At 36.7% G+C, this 20,136-nt stretch overlaps 1 protein-coding gene across 1 annotated transcript; it reads left to right on the forward strand.

Annotated features, from left to right (window-relative positions):
• The first annotated feature begins 17,724 nt into the window (after positions 1-17,724).
• LOC122674788 (ferritin light chain-like) lies at positions 17,725-18,547 on the forward strand. The gene has a single exon (XM_043873337.1). It carries the CDS (start codon positions 17,869-17,871, stop codon positions 18,394-18,396), a length of 528 nt encoding a protein of 175 aa, XP_043729272.1. The 5' UTR covers positions 17,725-17,868; the 3' UTR covers positions 18,397-18,547.
• Positions 18,548-20,136: the final 1,589 nt, after the last annotated feature.

The following is a 20,136-nucleotide window of genomic DNA, read 5'->3' on the forward strand; positions in this document are numbered from 1 at the left end:
AACAAAGTTTTTTATTCATTTAGAATATATGAACCAGGAGGGTGAGGAGAAACTACTAATCACACAGTCCAATGTATACATGTTGCTGGTATGAGCTTTTTTTCTGAGAACAGAATTGAAGTGAGAGGAATCAGAAAAGAGGCTCCAGGAAAGGTAAGGAAGTGAAAAGTGGTGGAGACAGTTGGTGCTGACAGAGGCTTTTTTGATGGAAGCTTAAGTACTGCTTCCATCTCCCTGTGGTTGAACCAGGTGGTACAGATTTGTGGTTTAATAAATTGTTTTAAGTGTCAGACCATTCAGGCCATTGCTCAGGATCCAAATCCAAAAAGGGGCCTTAAAATCACTCAAATGTAAACGAAGAGAGACTACGCTTACCAGATCCTTTTTAGGTAGAAGAATTATACGAGGCTGGGGAATTCTTTGATAATTTATTAAAACATGTGAGTAAAGAACTGGGAATGCACCAAGTATCAATTGAGCATCATTAAACTGCCTTCTAAGAAATGGACCCCATTAACTACAGGATTATTTGCTTTGCCAAGTACATGTGGGAGTAGGGGAGACTTGTTTGAGAAAATGGGAAGAGACTGATCACACCCTCCAATTAACCACCTTCCTCCTTTTCTGCAACAAAGTAGTCAACCTTCTACATAAAAGTAGAATATAATAAACACCAAAAGCATATTGATTTAAAGGACTGACAATTTATTAGCTTGCCTGGGGCATCCACATGTCTGTTTAGCCCTAGTGGCATATATACATTATATATGTGTGGCCACATAATCACAAACATGCACAAATGCGCAGAAAGTAGTCCTTCCAGCTGAAGAGAATACTGCTGACAGTGCAATAATGCTCCTGAAAATGGTGCTTTGGGATTTCACACCCTCACTCTCACTTGGCCTTCCTCCTTCAGATTAACTGTACTCCTGAGTGCTGGCACAGAAATATGCCACATATATATATACACAAAACATTTATATCAGCCTAGAATTCAGTATTCTTTATCACACTGGAAACATGCCACATGGCAAAAAGACTTGGTGCTTATAGAACAGAATTCTTTCCGACCTTCCCTCTTCCCTTAGTGTAAGATTACATTCATTTGTTTGCTTGTAAAAACCCATGCAACTCTGTCCACTATAAGTTGGCAAGGCATTCCAACCACGCAGAGCACAGATAAGTAAATTTCAGACCAACTGTTGATGGCTAAATTCACCTTTTCTTTACAGAAAAGACAACCCATATTTCTCTTTTTCCTTGACAGAAAACTGTACATACTTGTGTATGGGAATAATGAGGTCTTTTATTGAAGACTGTCATAAATAAACATTCAAAAAATATTTCTGTTCTCAGTGGCTGAGGTTTTTACTTTTTCCTTTTACTTGTTTGCAATTTTCTTGAAATTATATATGTGCGTGTGTGCGCTAAGTCACTTCAATTGTGTCCAATTCTTTGTGACCCTGCGGACTGTGGCCCACTAGGTTCCTCTGTCCCTGGGGATTATCCAGGCAAGAATAGTGGAGTAGGGAGCCATGTCCTCCTTTAGGAGATCTTTCCAATCCTGGGATCGAACCTGCATCTCTTATATCTCCTGTGTTGGCAGGCAGGTTTTTTACCACTAGCGCCACCTGGGAAGCCCATATAAATAAATATATATATACATATAATTATTTTTATTGGTATGTTTATAATTATTTTAGTATGTATAATATTTATGTTGAAGATAGTTGTGCATAAACATTTTAGAATATTTCTATTCTTAGTGCTTTGTATTTGCTATTTTTCTTCTTACTTGGTTGCATTTTGTCTTGAAATTTTCTATATATGTATATAAGCATAATTATATTATCATATATAGTATAATATAGTATAACATATATAGCATAATACATTAATATAAATAAACTAGAATTATAGCCAGATTCAATCTTAAAAGAAAGAGATAATATACATATAGCTGATTTTGGAGAAATGAGAGGCTGAGAGTGAAATCTGTTTCCTTTTTTTCTACTAACATGAAAATACTCTTAAGAATGAAGTTGTTTTCATTTGGTAGTTAAAGTTTCAAATACAACTTTAAAAAGTCTCTAAAGGCACACCTAGGTATTACTGGTCAGTCATTTATTTATCTGGTCATTCCACATGTTGAACACTTTAAAGTCTGAGTAGAAATATAGACATGGCCCTTGCAAAATGTATGATTTAGTAAATAAAAAGTTATTAAGTAGACAGACACAAATACACATGTAATTATATAAAGGGCTCCCTAGGTGGCTCAGTGGTAAAGAATCTGCCTGCCAATGCAGAAAACATGGGTTCAATTTCTGGGTTGGTAAGATCCCCTGGAGAAGGAAATGGCAACCCACTCCAGTATTCTTACCTGAAGAATCCCATGGACAGAAGAGCCTGGCGGGCTGCAGTCCATGGGGCTGCAAACAGTCAGACGCAACTGAGCAACTGAGCATGCACTTATAATGACCGCTATGATGGAAAAGCATACGCAATTTGGTTCCACATTGTAATAACTACCCTTTCTCTTATTTCAAACACTTCACATTCTATTACAATTAAAATTTAGCTTCTTAGGTATATTTGTCTATTGGGAAATATCATGTTTCTTTATAAATTAAAAATCTAGCTCTCTCAGTTTTATTATGAGTTATAAAATCATAAATTGACATCTTATGTTTATGAAAATGTAGGACTTTTTAGTATAGTGCATGTACTAGTAACTACAATAGACTTTTCTACACTGATAGTATTTAAGCCCACCCCATGTCTGCATGCTGCTTTTTCTGCCAACATGATCTAGTAGTATAAGGTAGTAGCAAAGAGTCAAATGTACAAGGTTATACATTCTGGAAGTAGATCCATTTAAAAAAACAACTAAAATGCCATTATTATAAGGTATTATTTATTAGTTTTTCTAAATAAATCCAGTAATGTGTCGCACAAATGTTTGAGCTTCAAAATTGCACAGTTTAATACATTGCAAGTCAATGTATTTACTGAATTTGAGTTCCAGTAAACTCTGACTACTAAATTTCCTTGACTTCAGCAAATTAATCATTAAAGATCATAGGAGTTATATATAGCTTGTATATATCAAATGGTAGCTCTGCAAATTTGTTTGGGCTTATTTAGATTTTGTTGCTATGTATGATAAAATAATTAAAAGATAACTGCATTATTTCTAAATCCTTCTAAGTCATGTGTGTATTATTTTAACAAATCAACTTAAAAATCAGCTTAGTTTTCGGAATGATTTTCCAATAATGATGCCAAAACTTTAACACCAGTGTTCTGAGGCACGTGCCATTCTGGATTCCTTTAGCAAATGTTGCCGTAAAACTTTGATTGAATTTAAGTCTAATATATTTACTTAAGTGGAACCCTATGCCTGTGTTTCTATTAACTGGATGAATTTAAAAACACAAATATGTCTGACATAATTGAAAAACGTACATCCCTTTTCAACACTTTGAATAAAAATTATCAGTTACTTGATAGCTGCCTTTAAAGTCTTAGCAGTGTTTTGTTATATATTTTGACTTATAACTTGAGTGATAGATGAAGAAAATGAGGTCTAGAGATATTAAGAAACTGACCACATCTGCTTAGTAGCTAACTAGTTGTATAGTCAGACACATCACATGCTCCAGGATCCTAACTTACTATCTTTGAACTATGCTATACAACATTATTAAAGATAATCACTTTCAAGAATCATACCTTTTATAACCCACAACACTCTTTATCATTCTTCATATCCCAATCTTAAATATCAAATATATGGTACAGGAAAATGACAAGCTACTATGAATTTTGAAATAACCTTATATTTTCTTATGAAAGTTCGCAGTTTTGTTTTTCTTTAAAGAAAATTATTCCATTTGTGGTTTTTCCAAAAGGGAATGAATGCAATTGTTTTCTTGCTGCCAAAGCGGTCCATCTAAATGTTTCTGTTCCAAATAGAACAAATTATAAATTCAAAAATTCAAGTAAAAGTCCCATATAAAGGTTAATTATTTGTGTGCCATCCCTTGTGGAAGGAGGAATTCTTTTGCTTAGAATACGTATTTAATATTCTATGAATAATTTAGATATGTGAGTCCTGCAGGGGTTGGCAAGCTAGCTTATTTGTTCATTTTTAAAGTATAAAGTATCTTATGTGTTCTAAAGACAATTAGAATTAGTTTTGTTCTTTCTAGTAATTGAGTTTGAGATTTGGACTCTATATTTATTTTACTTTCTAAAAAGAAGTATATTTACTGTTGATTTAATACAGATTTTTTTTTACATTATGAGTATATGTAAGTTTATATTTTCTATATTTCAATTTAATTAATAGTAAACTCTTAAAATGTCATTACATGACAAATTAACTTTTATAAACATCTTTAAAAAAATAAAGAAAATTTTACAGGAAACTTTGGATCTTCTGTTTAATGGAGAAGTCTGTATAAAAAATACAGCAAAAGCACATAAGAAAGAAAAAGCAAACATTTTCTATATAAAAACTTTAGTTGCTTTTCCCAGGTCACAAGTCTGATTACAAGAGTATTCACATGGAATTTTCAGATTTTAGTGTCAGACCATTCTTATATTTTTATTGATTGTTCCTCTGTAACTAATTAACTTTGTAAAAGAAAGTATCTTATCACCTAAAACGTTTTATTAAACTATATATCATTACATTGTTTATTAAATTATATATTTATAAATTTATTTTAATACATATTTTTCTCTGGCAACTGAATGCAAGTTACTTTTGAATAGTGTTTGTCATACTTTTTTAATATGTTTTCAGCACTTATGATATTGACAAGTACAAAACATTCAATTAACTCACTTCTTGGGTTTCTTTTTTACATCTTTTAAAGGCTTCATTTTTTTTTTTTTTAGAAGTTTTAAGTTTACACCAAAATTCAGATGAAGGTACAGATATTTACCATATATTGGGTTGGCCAACAAGTTTGTTTGGGTCTTTCCATAATACCTTTTGGAAAAACTCAAACGAAACCCTTTGCCAACCCAATACTTTATATTAATATATTACCCCATTATCAACATCACTCACCAGAATGGTACATTTTTTTTTTAAAACCAAGGATGAAACTATACTGATACATAATAATCACCCAAAATTCAAAATTTACCCAAGGGTTCACTTTTGGTATTGTATACTGTACAGGTTTGGACAAATGCACAATGACATATACCCATTATTATTCCATACAAAGTTTATTTTCAGTGCCCTAAAAATAATTTGTGCTCTACGAATTCATCTCTCCCTCCACTTCCCAATCTCAGCTAACCATTAGTCCTTTTATTGTCTTCAGAGTTTTGCCTTTTCCAGAATGTCATATAGTTGAAATCATATAGTGTGTAGCCTTTTCAGATTGGCTTCTTTTGCTTAGTAATATACATTTAAAGTTATTTCACATCTTCATGGCTTGAAAGCCCATTTCCTTTTATTGCTAAATTATACTCCATTATTTGTATATCACTTCAGTTCAGTTGCTCAGTTATGTCTGACTCTTTGTCAGATATGGACTACAGCATGCCAGGCCTCCCTGTAAACTCTAAGAGTTTACTCAAACTCATGTCCTTTGAGTTGGTGATGCCATCCAACACCTCATACTTGGTAGTCCCCTTCTCCCACCTTCAATCTTTCCCAGCATCAGGGTCTTTTCAAATGAGTCAGTTCTTCACATCAGGTAGCCAAAGTATTGGAGTTTCAGTTTCAGTGTCAGTCCTTCCAATGAATATGGAGGACTGATTTCCTTTAGGATGGACTGGTTGGATCTCCTTGCTATCCAAGGGACTCTGAATTATTTATACCCTGGATTATTTATCCATCACCTACTGAAAGACATCCTGGTTGCTTTCAAGTTTTGGCAACTACAGATAAAGCCATTATAAACATCCATATGCAGGTTTCTGTGTGGGCATGTTTTCAAATCCTTCCACTAAAACACCAAGAAGTGTGACTGCTAGATCTTACAGCAAAAAGTATGTTTAATTTGTATGAAACAACAAACTGTGTTACAAAATGGTTGCAACATGTTGTATTCCCATCAGCAATGTATGAAATTTCCTATTTTCCACATCCTTGCCAAATTTGCTATTGTCAGTGCTCATTGGGTGATTCTAAAACGTGTGTAGAGGTGTCTCATTGTTTTTTTTATATTTCTCTTATGACATATGATGTGGAACATCTTTTCATATGTTTATCTGTCACCTATACATCTTCTTTGCTCAGGTGTCTATTAACTACTTCGACTCATTTTTTTAATCAGGTTGTTTGTTTTCTTTTCAGTTTTAATAGCAGTTTGCATTTTATTTTGCATTAACAGTCTTTTATCACGTCTCTTTTGCAAGTATTTTCTATCAGTCTGTGGCTTGTCTTATAATTTTCTTGATATTATCTCTCATAGAGATGAAGTTTTCAATTTTAATGATCTACAACTGATCAATTATTTCTTTCATGGATCATGTCTTTGATGTTATATCTAAAAAGGCACTACCATAGGGTTTCTTCTATGTAATCATTCTAGGATGTTTATAATTTTGAATTTTACATTTATATCTATGATATATTCTGTGCTCATTTTTATAAAGGGTGTAAAGTCTGTGTCTAGATTTATTTATCTGAAGTAAATGTTCACTTGTTCTAGCCCCATTTGTTAGGCTATCTTTATTCCATTGTACTAGCTTTTCTCGTTTGTCAATGATCAGTTGACATTATTTACAGAAATCTATTTCTGGGCTCTCTATTCTGTTTCATCAGTTTCACTGTTCTCTTGCCTTTACCACAAGGCTTGATTACAGTAGCTTTACGGTAAGTCTTGATGTTAAATTGCTGTTATTCAGTCTCTCAGTAGTGTCCGACTCATTGTGAACCCGTAGACTGCAGCATGCCAGGCTTCCGTTTCATTCACTCTTTTGGAGTTTTGCTCAAACTCTTGTGCACTGAGTTGATGATGCCATCCACCCATATAATCCTCTGTAGCCCCCTTCTCCTACCCTCAATCTTTCCCAGCATCAGGGTCTTTTCCAACTAGTTGGCTCTTTGCATTTGGTGGCCAAAGTACTGGAGCTTCAGCTTCAGCATCAGTCCTTCCAATGAATATTCAGAACTGATTTTCTTTAGGATTGACTGGTTTGATCTCCTCGCAGTCCAAGGGACTCTCAAGAGTTTTCTCCAGCAACACAGTTTGAAAATATCAATTCTTTGGCACTCAGCCTTCTTAATGGTCTAACTCTTACACCTGCACATTACTACTGGGAAAAACAAAGCTTTGACTATATGTATTGTCGGCAAAGTAATGTCTTTGCTGTTTAACACATTGTCTAGGTTTGTCATAGCTTTCTTTCACAGGAGCAAATGTCTTTAAATTTCATAGCTGCAATCACTGTCCATAGTGATTTTGAGCCCAAGAAAATAAAATCTGTCACCATTTCCATTGTTTCCACATCTATTTGCCATGAAGTGATGGGACAAGATGCCATGATCTTAGTTTTTTAAATGCTGATTTTTAAACCAGCTTTTTCACTCTCCTTTTTCACCTTCATCAACAGGTTCTTTAGTTCCTCTTCCTTTTCTTCCATTAGGGTTGTATCACCTGAATCTCTGAGGTTATTGATATTTCTCCCAGCAATCTTGATTCCAGCTTGTGTTTCATCCAGTCTGTCATTTCACAAGATACAGTCTGCTTATAAGTTAAATAAGTAGGATGACAATATACAGGCTTGATGTACTTCTTTCCCCATTAGGAACCAGTCTATTGTTCCATGCTTCCCTTGTGACTCAGCTGGTAAAGAATCCGCCTGCAATGTGGGAGACCTGGGTCTGATCCCTGGGTTGGGAATATCCCCTGGAGAAGGGAAAGGCTACCCACTCCAGTATTCTGACCTGGAGAATTCCATAGACTGGTCACAAAGAGTCGGACACAACTGAGTGACTTTCACTTTATGGGCTTCCCTGATAGCTCAGCTGGTGAAGAATCCGCCTGCAACCCGGGAAACCTGGGTTCGATCCTGGGTTGGGAAGATCCCCTGGAGAAGGGAAAAGCTACCCACTCCAGTATTCTGGCCTGGAGAATTCTATGGACTGTATAGTCCATGGGGTCGCAGAGTCTGACACAACTGAGTGACTTTCACTTTTCACTTTCACTATTGTTCCATGTTCGGTTCTAACTGTTGCTTCTTGACCTGCATACAGGTTTCACAGGATTCAGGTAAAGTAGTCTGGTATTCCCATCTGTTGAAGAATTTTCCATAGTTTGTTTTGACCCACACAGTTAACAGATTTAGCACAGTCGATGACACAGAAGTAGATATTTTTCTGGAATTCTCTTTTTCTTGATCCAACCGATGTTGGCAGTTTGATCTCTGGTTCCTCTGCCTTTTCTAAACCCAGCTTGTACCTCTGGAAGTTCTCAGTCATGTGCTGGTAGAGCCTCGCCTGGAAGATTTTGAGCACCACCTTGCTGCGTGTGAGATGAGTGCACTGGTGCCTTGTGCTCAGTCGCTCAGTCGTCTCCATCTCTTTGAGACCCCATGAACTGTAGCCCACCAGGCTTCTCTGTCCATGCGATTTTCCAGGCAAGAATACTGGAGTAGGTTGCCATTTCCTTCCCCAGAAAATTGTGTGATAGCTTGAACATTCTTTGGCATTGCCCTTCTTTGGGACTGAAATGAAAACTGACATTTTCCAGTTCTGTGGCCCATGTTGAGTTTTCTAAATTTGCTGATATATTGAGAGCAGCACTTTAACAGCACAATCTTTTAGATTTAAAATAGCTCAGCTGGAATTCCATCACCTCCACTAGCTTTATTTGCAGTGATGCTTCCTAAGACCCACTTGATTTCACACTCCTAGATGCCACCTTGGTTATCCATGTCATTAAGACTTTTTTTTGAAGTTAAATAGTGCCAGTCCTCTATCTTTGTTCTTTTCCTTAAATATCATGCTGGTTATTGGGGCCTTATGCCTCTCCCTGTAAAATTTAGAATCAAACTGTTGATATCTATAGAATAACCAGTTGGGATTTAGATTGGAATGGCATTGAATCTACAGATTAATTTGGTGAGAAATGACATCTTGATTATATTGAATCTTCTTTACTAGAATATGGAACACTTTTCTCATTTATTTAGCTCTTTTTTTTTTTTTTTTACTTCATTCATTAGAGTTTTATACCTGTTCCTAGTTTAGATTCTGTACATATTTTGTTAGATTTATACCTAAATATGTTATTTATTTCAGTGTTATAGCTAGTGGTATTGTGTTTTTAATTTCAACATCCACTTGTTCGTAGTTGGTATGTAGGAAAACAATAGACTTCTGTATAGAATCTTGTATCCTGCAATTTTCTTATAATTATTTATTAGATCCAGGAGGATTTATTGATTCTTTTGGATTTTCCACATAGAAAATCATGTCATTTGTGAACAGTTTTATGCCTTTTTGTCCAATCTATTCCTTTTGTTTTCTTTTCTTATTTGTTGCTTTAGCAAGGACTTTCAGTATGATGTTGAAGAGGAGTGGCAAGAGGGGGCATCCTCACGTTTTATCTGATATTTGTGGGAAGGCTTTGAATTGATCACTATTAAATATGGTGTTAGCTATAAAAGTTTGTGTAGGTAGTCTTTATCAAGTTGAAAATGTTTCTGTCTATTCCTAGTTTCCTGAGAGTTTTTTTTTTTAATCATGAATAGGTGCTGTATTCTACCAAATAGTTTTTTTGTACATATTGATATTATCATGTGATTTTATTTTTTATTCTTCAGATAGAATGGATTATATTAATTAGTTTTTAGAGGTTGGACACGTGAAGGGATTTGTCTCTAAGGTGTGACATAATCTCACTAAACCTCTGGATATACCAAAACAAAGAGATCAATATGAAATCAATATTCTATAGGAATTTTTCAGAATGTCTTTGCTGTGATAAAAGTTATATGACTATATAGGGGTTACAGTAGAGAATCCAGAACAGTATCATGAAAGGCATTATTCTGAAAACTGAAAAAAAAAAAAAAAGAAAAAAGCATAGTACTTGAAATCTATTCCAAAAGAGGTCAGGAATTTTAAACTTAGAGTATGTACTTTGGTAGTACAGAATTTTGAATGAGGGAAAATGGTGAAGGCACAATCAACAGTATGTTTTTGAGTATATACTTTTGTTGAACAAATAAAAGAAAATTAGAAGTTTAGGAAAAAATACATTAAAAAAGGGAAAAGTTCCCAAAACTATACCTGAGTGCAGCAACTGTGATATCAGATTGCTTGATATTTAAGAAGAAATTACTTTTGGTACAGAGCGACTAGAGGGTTTAGATGAATGACAGCAGAAAGTGGAGAGGGTATTTTTTTTTTTTAAGAGAGGGTATTCTTAACACAGAGTTTTAGTTGTCAGAAGTATAATCAGAAAGGTGAATTAGGGACTGATGTTTATAATTCATGCCAATGCTACAAAAGAACATGGGTTAGGTGTTAGTACTCAGAGAGCACAGAAAAGGTCAAGACGAAGATGGACTGTATATCACTTGACAGATAATGACAGATACATGATTATACTGTCTTAAATAAGACCACTTGGGGACTTCTGGTTTCAGCTTCATCATGAAAGCTCTTGGGAGGTGTCACTCCTATTCTTTAAACAAGAAAAAGTTGGACAAGCAAACTCAATTACTTTTCTTTAACATATCAGAAAACTGAGGTTTAAGAACAAAGCAACACCTAAGAATCTGATAAGACAGCCACATCCAGAGAGATACAGCACCCAAGTTTTACCTTCCATGGAGCAAAGCCATTGGAACCATACCTGATAAGAACATATAGATGCTATTTTTGAAGAACTACCAGAGGCGGCAGAGGATGAGACCATTAGATGGCATCACTGATGCAATGGACATGAACTTGGGCAAACTCCAGGAGATGGTGAGGGACAAAGAGGCCTGGTGTGCTACAGTTCATGGGGTCGCAAAGAGTCAGACACAACTGAGTGACTGAACTGAACTATATCATTGTCATTAGTATTTGGACAACCTTTGAGCGATTCAGTGATATCATTTTGATTCTTTCTGAAGAGTTCAGTAATACTTGAAGAGCCCCATGCACGCTATGAATTGTGTGATCTTGAGCACAATACAGACTTAGCAACTGAACAACAACCACCACTCCAATGGCTGAGTACGAGTAGCAAGAGAGTGACAAATTCCTGGGATCACAGTCTTAGGATTCCCCCCTCATGCATATTTTTATCTTTCCCTCCAGAAATGCTACCAGGTTCTCAAGGTGAAGGTCTCTGAAGGATCTCCTCATGTGAGGATATGGGGCTGAAGATGCCAAGAACATTAGAAAATACATCCAGAGCCTTCCCCAGAAAGAGACCTTCTCTTCAGGGGAAAGGACTTTGCCATAGCATAATCCTGGATTCCTATTCCAGTTAGGGGAGGTAAACCCTCCCCATTTTAGGCCCCTCTACCTCTGTGCCTCATCTAAAATGAAAACACACACACAAAGACACAAACACACACATACACATAATAGGTATGTGTGGGTGAGCAAGGGGAGAGGGGCAGGAAGTGGTGTCACAGTCCTGAGACACAGGCACTAAAAGGATGGAGCTTAATAAAAGTGTAGAAAAACCACTTTCCTCCACATATGACCACAAAGGCTCCAGCATAATAACAGTAGATACAGGTAAAGCGCTATAAGACACAGACTCTCTCTGAAGTAGGGAAGCCTAAGGTCAAAAATAAGGCACTAGAAGAATTGGAAGTTGATGGTATCTACAGCTACAACAAACAGTAAACACATCCCAGTTCCTAGCCTGATTAACATAAATCATCATATTAAGAGCCTATTTACCCCAGTTTCTATTACCTGACAAATCACGTCCCAGCTTTCAACAAATATAAACAAAACACATCAATAGTGCCCCCATCAAAAAACAAAACAGAATCTGAAGAAGCAATCGGATTGGAAAAGCAATCATCAGAACCAGACTCACATGTGACACAGATGTTGGATTAATCTGAGAATGTAAACTAATTGTGATTAAAACATTATGAATTATAATGGAATAAATAGATACAATGAAAGTACATATGGATAATGTAAGCAGAAAGATGGAAAGAATCAAAAGGAACTTCTAGAAGTAAAAAAATACAATGACATAAATGAAGAATGCCTTTGATGGGCTCATCAGTAAATGTGACACAGCTGAATTCAGTGAACATAAAGAAAGATCAATAAAAATGTCCCAAACCGAAATGCAAGGAGAAAAAAGTATGAAAAAAAAAAAAAAACACCCCAGAATATAACATTGGAGTAATGTGGGAAATTTTCAAAAAGTGTAATATGTGTGTAATTGGAGTACTGTAACGAAAAGAGAGAACAAAAGAGAGATAGTTGTAGAAATAAAAATGAAGAATTTTCCAAAATCATAACAGATACAAAACCATAGATCTACAAACCAGTTTGGAGAACATGAAGCAGGAAAAAAAGAAAAAAAGAAACACAACCTCCACATGTAATATTTAAAATAAAAAAGCAAAGAGAAAAAATTGAAAGAATCCAGAGAAATAGAAACACTTTATCTATCTAGGAACAGTAATTTAAATTACATTGGAATCTTTTCAGAAACCATGAATCAAGAAGAAAGTGAAGTGAAATATTTAAAGCTTTGAAAGATCTTTGCCTGGAATTTGATGTTCAGAGAAATGACCCTTCAAAATTGAAAGAGCAATGACTTTCTCAGCCAAACTAAAACTGAAGGAGTTAATTACCAGCAGACCTACACCTGCAAAAAAGAAATTAAGAAATTAAAAGAAATTCTCCAGACAAAAGAAAGACAGTGTATGTCAGAAAACTGGACCTGTTAAAGAAAAACAGCATTGGAGAACAGAAAAATGAAGATTAAATCTCTTCCTTTTTTTCTTTATTTTTAACTGCTGTTAAAAATAACTGTTCAAAGAAATAGCTGTAGCTCATATACTGGGTGGTTATAGCATATGGCTAGTGAAATGAGTTACAGCAGTGTCACAGAGGATGGGAGGAAGAAACAAAAATACTGTCATTGTGTCTGTACTACTTATGGAACGGCATAATGTTATTTGAAGTTGAATCCAGGCTACTTTAAAATGTACAGAAAATAGTAAACTCTAGGGCAACTACTGAAGAAAAATTTAAAGAAGTATAAGAAGGAAGATAAAAGAAGAAAAGAGATAAAATGGAACTGTAAATTAATAAAATACTCAAAACTAGAGGACGGGAAAAAGAGAAAATTGGAATGAACAGGAGCAGTTGCAAATATGGTAAATATGAATTCAACTCTATCAATAATTACTTTAAGTAAGAGTGATATAAATAACATCAATTAAAATATAGAGATTTATGATAAGAAAGAAAAATAGCCCAATTGTATTAAGAAATTCACTTTAAATATAAAGACAAAGATAGGAAAGGAAAGGAATAGAGAAAGATACACCATGCTAACATAAATTAAAACAAAGCTGGAATATCTATACTAATTTCAGGCAAAATGTAACTCAGAATGAGAAAGATTATCAGTCATGAAGAGAAATCTTGATAATAATAAAGTGGTGAATTCTTCAAGAAGACACAACACATCTGGACATGTAGGCATCTAAAAAAGTGTCCAAATAGCTGGTGCAAAAATTGATAGACAAACTCACATCATCCTAGAATCTAAAAGCCCAGATAAGTAAATAATTCAAAAGATGCATAATATTCTGAGAAAAAGCTAACTTGAAAGACTGAATAATTTAGGCTATAAATTTTAAAACACAGATAAAACAAAAATTTAATATGTTATAAGGAAAAGAGAAAGTTGCACATTTGTATAAATGCTGCTTTCTTAAAACATTATTTAATTTTTCTGTCTCAACCTAGTAATCCTCACAATGAAATAGATCTAAAAATTCCACAACAAAGAAGCATTAATTTTCCCACATTATGCTGAATAATTAAAAAAATGCAAAGTACTATTTGTTCTGAATAATTCTAGAGACAAATTTAATAAATTAACACAACCGCCCAAGTTGGATTGAAAAAGAAATAATTTAAATGCCTATTGTTTTTAATAATATGGTAATTTTGCTGCATGTAGATTAACATCTGGTTAATATGTGAGAGTCCCTTGGACTGCAAGGAGATCCAACCAGTCCATCCTAAAGGAGATCAGTCCTGGGTGTTCATTGGAAGGACTGATGTTGAAGCTGAGACTCCAATACTTTGGCCATCTCATGCGAAGAGTTGACTCATTGGAAAAGACCCTGATGCTGGCAGGGATTGGGGGCAGGAGGAGAAGGGGATGACAGAGGATGAGATGGCTGGGTGGCATCACTGACTTGATGGACATGAGTTTGAGTAAACTCCGGGAGTTGGTGATGGACAGGGAGGCCTGGTGTGCTGCGATTCATGGGGTTGCAAAGAGGCGGACACGACTGAGCAACTGAACTGAACTGAACTGAATATGTTAGAGCCAGTCATACATAATCTCAAAACTATACAAGTAAGTAATCTCTTCTTCCTAAAATAAACGTTATGGCTAACTGTAACCAAAACAGAGGGCTAAATCAATTTTTTAATAATTATAAGAAGAAAATGCACACACACACAAACATATGTGCAATGCTGTGTGTGTATACTTATTTTGAGCATATTATGAGCTAAACCTAAGCAAGGACCTGCCTACATCTAAACAGGTAGGTAATAAAGCAAAATGAAGGTGAAGCAATATAAAAGAAACATGACTGAAATTTTCAAAAACTGATTTAAAAAAAAACTCACAAATTTATAGATAAAGAAAGCATAACAGGGATTTCCCTGTGATCCCATGGCTAAGATGCCATGTTCCCAATGCAGGGGGCCTAGATTTAATCCCCCGCCATGGTACAAGATCCTACATACTGAAACTAAAGATCCCATGTGCCACAACTAAGACCTGGCATAGTCAAAGAAATATTTTTTTTAAAGGAAGTATAACATATACCAACTGGTATAAGAAAAAGATATCCACTGACATAAGAAAAATTACTGATGACTAACAAACTAGAATTATATTTCCATCTGAACTACTAAGAATGAGAGAGCAATAAAGACCATTTAAAAGTAAAACAGTTTACAACTTCAAGCCTGTCATGAAAGAAATTTCCAAAGGACAAACTACAAGAAGAAAAAAAAAATTACCACAAGAAAGATCAGTCAGTTCAGTTTAGTCGCTCAGTTGTGTCTGACTATTTGTGACCCCATGGACTGCAGCACACCAGGTTTCCTGTCCATCACCAACTCTCAGAGCCTACCCAAACTCATGTCCATCACATAAGTGATGCCATCCAACCATCTCATCCTCTGTCATCCCTTTCTCCTCCCACCTTCAATGTTTCTCAGCATCAGGGTCTTTTCCAATGAGTTGGTTCTGCCCATCAGGTGGCCAAAGTATTGGAATTTCAGCTTCAGCATCAGTCCTTCCAATGAATATTCAGGACTGATCTCCTTTAGGATGAACTGGTTGGATCTCCTTGCAGTCGAAGGGACTCTCAAAAGTCTTCTCCAACACCACAGTTCAAAAGCATCAGTTCTTCAGTGCTCAGCTTTCTTTATGGTCCAACTTTCACATCCATACATGACTACTGGAAAAATTACAGCTTTGACTAGATGGACCTTTGTTGGTCCATCTAGTAATGTCTAGTAATGTCTCTGCTTTTTAATATGCTGTCTAGGTTGGTCATAGCTTTTCCTCCAAGGAGCAAGCATCTCTTAATTTCATGGCTGCAGTCACCATCTGCAGTGATTTGGAGCCCTCCAAAATAAAGTCTGTCACTGTTTCCCTTGTTTCCCCATCTATTTCTCTTGAAGTGATGGGACTGGATGCCATGATCTTAGTTTTCTGAATACTAAGTTTTAAGCCAACTTTTTCACTCTCCTCTTTCACTTTCATCAAGAGGTTCTTCAGTTCCTCTTCACTCTCTGCCATAAGGGTATGTCATCTGCATATCTGAGGTTATTGATATTTCTCCTGGCACCTTGATTCCAGTTTGTGCTTCATTCGGTATTGCAAAATGAAAAGATGAGTAAAGTATTTGTTAAACAAGTGGACAAAATTCTAAAAATATTGTCTGTATAAAATAACGTTATAGTGAAACAAGAATAATTTTATAATAATAATGTGTTCATTTAGATTTACTTTAGTAAAAACAACAAAACTAGAATACTTGATAGTATTAGCATTGAAGGTATCAAAGTACAATTTCCTAGAGTCTTGATGTTTCCTGGTGGAAACTGTTTCTAATTAACTTAATATTATTGATTAATTTAACATACATAATAAATTTTCAAGAATAAACTTTAAACATAGAAATTATGCTTTTAGTTTTCAGACCAGTACATGTAATTAATAGAATAAAGCTAAGAATGGAAAAATTTAAATCAACTCATAAAATAAGAGAAAAAATAGGTAATAATGAAAGAGTATCAAAATATAGAAGATATAGAAGGCACAATAATTATAATTAAAAAGAAAAAAGTGTCAGTGTAAAGACAAAGATTATCAGAATGGGTTGTAAGATGAATAAACAAAACAAGCAAACAAGCTAAAAATATCAACATCCAGCTATGTTTCTTCTAAGAAGAAATATATCCATAAACAGCTGGGAGATGTTGAAAGTAATAAAATGAAAAAAGAATACTAGAAAACAGTAGCCAAATGAAACTGTAGTAGCTATATATTACTTTCAGACAAAATAGATTTTAGAACACAAAACATCTTTATTAGAAATCAGATAATAATTTTTAATGTTGAATTCACCAGAGAGACAAGACAAGTGGCAGTCACCTAATAAAACATTTAAAGAAAAACTTATAAGACCACAGGGAAAACAGATACATTTGCTGTTAAAAGGGGATATTTCAGTACACATTTCTCTATCATAAATAGAGAAGCAAAGATTGAGAGAGACTAGTAAACACATGGACGATTTGAACAGAACTTTTCCTTGGCTTCTATTTTCATTCTGAATGAAAACATACCTTTGTAATTGCCCAGACCCTGTTTGCACCCACTACTCTACATCCTCTCTGACCTCTTTCATACAGCTACCTGCTCATGTTCCCGTTTCCTTCAGATTACTCCAGTTCCTGGCCTTTTCACTCTGAAAATGTAAGTCATAGTACCACACCAGCTGTTCCCTCAAGAATGACCTTCTTGAAGATTACTTACTTTCTTTACCTAAACATCACCTTCTTAATGAACACCCTCTTTAAAATGCATCTCACAACTCTCCCAATTTTCCCTATCCCAGATATTCCTTACCCTGGCATTTTGTTGGTATTTTTCCCCTTTTCTTTACACCTATCTTCTGCTACCATATTATTTAATGCTTCTCCCCCCCCCCTTTTTTGCCATTTACTATTAATGGTCTGCCTCCCCATTCACTGCTTGAATGTAAATTGTATAAAGGAAGTGATCAGTATTTCCTTCAGGAACTAAGTGATCAAGCACTCAGAACAGTGTGTGACACATAAAGTATACTCAATAAATATCTGCTGATTGAATGAAAAGACTAGAAATTGGACTGTGATGGACAGAGCTAAACCAAGTAGAGAGGGTAAAAAGATTAAGGTAGGAAGTGCGCTCGGCTGCCCCTGGATCTGTCTCTTGCTTCAACAGTGCTTGGACGACGGAACAGACCCAGGGACGCCCCTTGCTCCAGCCTCCGACTACCCTCCAACCTTTTATCCAGTCGCAACCTCCGGAGTCAGCCACTCAGCTGTCCGCGATCACCGGAACCAGCCACCATTTTTTAACTCCTTATTACCGACCAATCATGAGCTCCCAGATTGGTCAGAATTATTCTACCGAGGTGGAGGCCGCCGTCAACCGCCTGGTTAACATGCAACTGCGGGCCTCCTACACCTACCTCTCTCCGGGCTTCTATTTCGACCGCGACGATGTGGCTCTGGAGGGTGTGGGTCACTTTTGTCGCGAATTGGCCAAGGAGAAGCGCGACGGGGCAGAGCGTCTCTTGAAACTGCAAAACCAGCGTGGCGGCCGCGCCCTCTTCCTGGACGTGCAGCAGCCATCTCAAGATGAGTGGGGTGAAACCCAGGACGCTATGGAAGCCACCCTTCTCCTAGAGAAGAACCTGAATCAAGCCCTGTTGGATCTGCATGGCCTGGCTTCTGCCCGCGGAGACCCCCACATCTGTGATTTGCTGGAGAACTACGCCCTAGATGAGGAAGTGAAACTCATCAAGAAGATGGGTGACCACCTGACCAACCTCCGCAGGCTGGCTGGTCCCCAGGCTGGGTTGGGCGAGTATCTCTTCGAGAGGCTCACCCTCAAGCACGACTAGGAGCTTCTGGAGACCAGTGGCCTTTGAAGAACCCACCTAACATCAGGGCTGCCTGAAGCCCCTCTCTGCAGCTACTAGGCAGCTTTTTAACATCCTGGAGCCCTCTCTCAAGCCTTGGACCAAATGGAAACAATAAAGCTTTTTGCAGCATTAAAAAAAAAAAAAAAAGATTAAGGTAAAAATTTTCCCACAGGAATTCAAATTTGAGAAATGACAAGCAGGAAAATGTGTTGGAAATTAGTTAGTAAAGTTGATATGTGTGTATACATATATGTATGTATATGTAATATGTCCAGCGTGAGACACAATGTGTTGTCATCTGACACCTGAGGACTTCCAGGTGGAGCTCAGTTTTAAATGCAGGCTTTATAGTAGGGAACACATCAAAGTGCCTCATCTTTCGGAATTTATGACCTAGTGTGAGAGAAATCATTACCAGAAAAAAATATTTATGTAAATCAAAACAAGTAGTCATTTCTCTACCTTTATTGATTAAAGTGTATTTTTCTTAATCAAAGTGTAACGTTACACTGGAAAACAAGGGCATATCAAGTGTGTATCTAGCACGTAGCCATGTATCTGTCTCAAACTGAGAAAAACACTCTTCAGATTCTAGACCGGCTGTGCTGTGATCAGTCGCAGCCAATTCTTTGCAGCCCCAAGGACTGTAGCCCACCAGGGTCCTCTGCCCATGGAATTTTCGGCAAGAATACTGGAGTGGATAGCTATTTCAAACTCCAGGGGAATCTTCCCAATTAGGGATGGAACTTGCCTCTCTTCCGTGGCCCTGATTTGGCAGGCAGGCTCTTTGCCACTAGTGCCATCTAGTGGCTCAGACTGTAAAGAATCTACATGCAATGCAGGAGACGGGTTCAATCCCTGAGCAGGTAAGACCCCCTGAAGAAGGGAATAGTTACCCCCTCCAGTATTTTTGCTTGGAGGATTCCATGGACAGAGTAGCCAGGCGGGCCACAGTCCATACGGGGTAGCAAAGAGTTGAGCACAACTGAGTGACTAACACTTTCACTTTCTAGAAGTACAAAAGGATTCAAATATTTCTTTTAAGGAAATAGTCTGCTAAAACATGGAACTCCAGACTAGAATTTACCAATTAGCTATTTCGCAACGCTGATTATTCCTTGGTCAGTCAGTCAGTTCAGTCACTCAGTGGGGTCCGACTCCTTGAGACTCCATGAACCGTAGCACGCCAGGCTTCCCTGTCCATCACCAACTCCCAGAGTCCACCCAAACCCATGTCCACTGAGTGATGCCATCCAACCATCTCATCCTCTGCCGTCCCCTTCTCCTCCTGCCCTCAGTCTTTCCCAGCATCAGGGGCTGTTCAAATGAGTCAGCTCTTCGCATCAGGGGGCCAAAGTATTGGAGTTTCAGCTTCAACATCAGTCCTTCCAGTGAACACCCAGGACTCATCTTCTTTAGGATGGACTGGTTGCACCTCCTTGCAGTCCAAGGAACTCTCAAGAGTCTTCTCCAACACCACACTTCAAAAGCATCAATTCTTCGGTGCTCAGCTTTCTTTATAGTCCAACTCTCACATCCATACATGACCACTGGAAAAACCATAGCCTTGACTAGATGGACCTTTGTTGGCAAAGTGTCTCTGGTTTTTAATATGCTGTCCAGGTTAGTCATAACTTTCCTTCCAAGGAGTAAGTGTCTTTTCATTTCATGGCTGGCTGCAGTCACCATCTGCAGTGATTTTGGAGCCCAAAAAAATCA

The sequence above is a fragment of the Cervus elaphus genome, chromosome 18, assembly GCF_910594005.1.
Source record: "Cervus elaphus chromosome 18, mCerEla1.1, whole genome shotgun sequence".
Taxonomy (NCBI): Eukaryota; Metazoa; Chordata; class Mammalia; order Artiodactyla; family Cervidae; genus Cervus; species Cervus elaphus.

Coding starts and splice junctions, on each gene's coding strand:
- LOC122674788 (XM_043873337.1), top strand. CDS start 17,869: ATGAGCTCCCAGATTGGTCAGAATTATTCTACCGAGGTGGAGGCCGCC.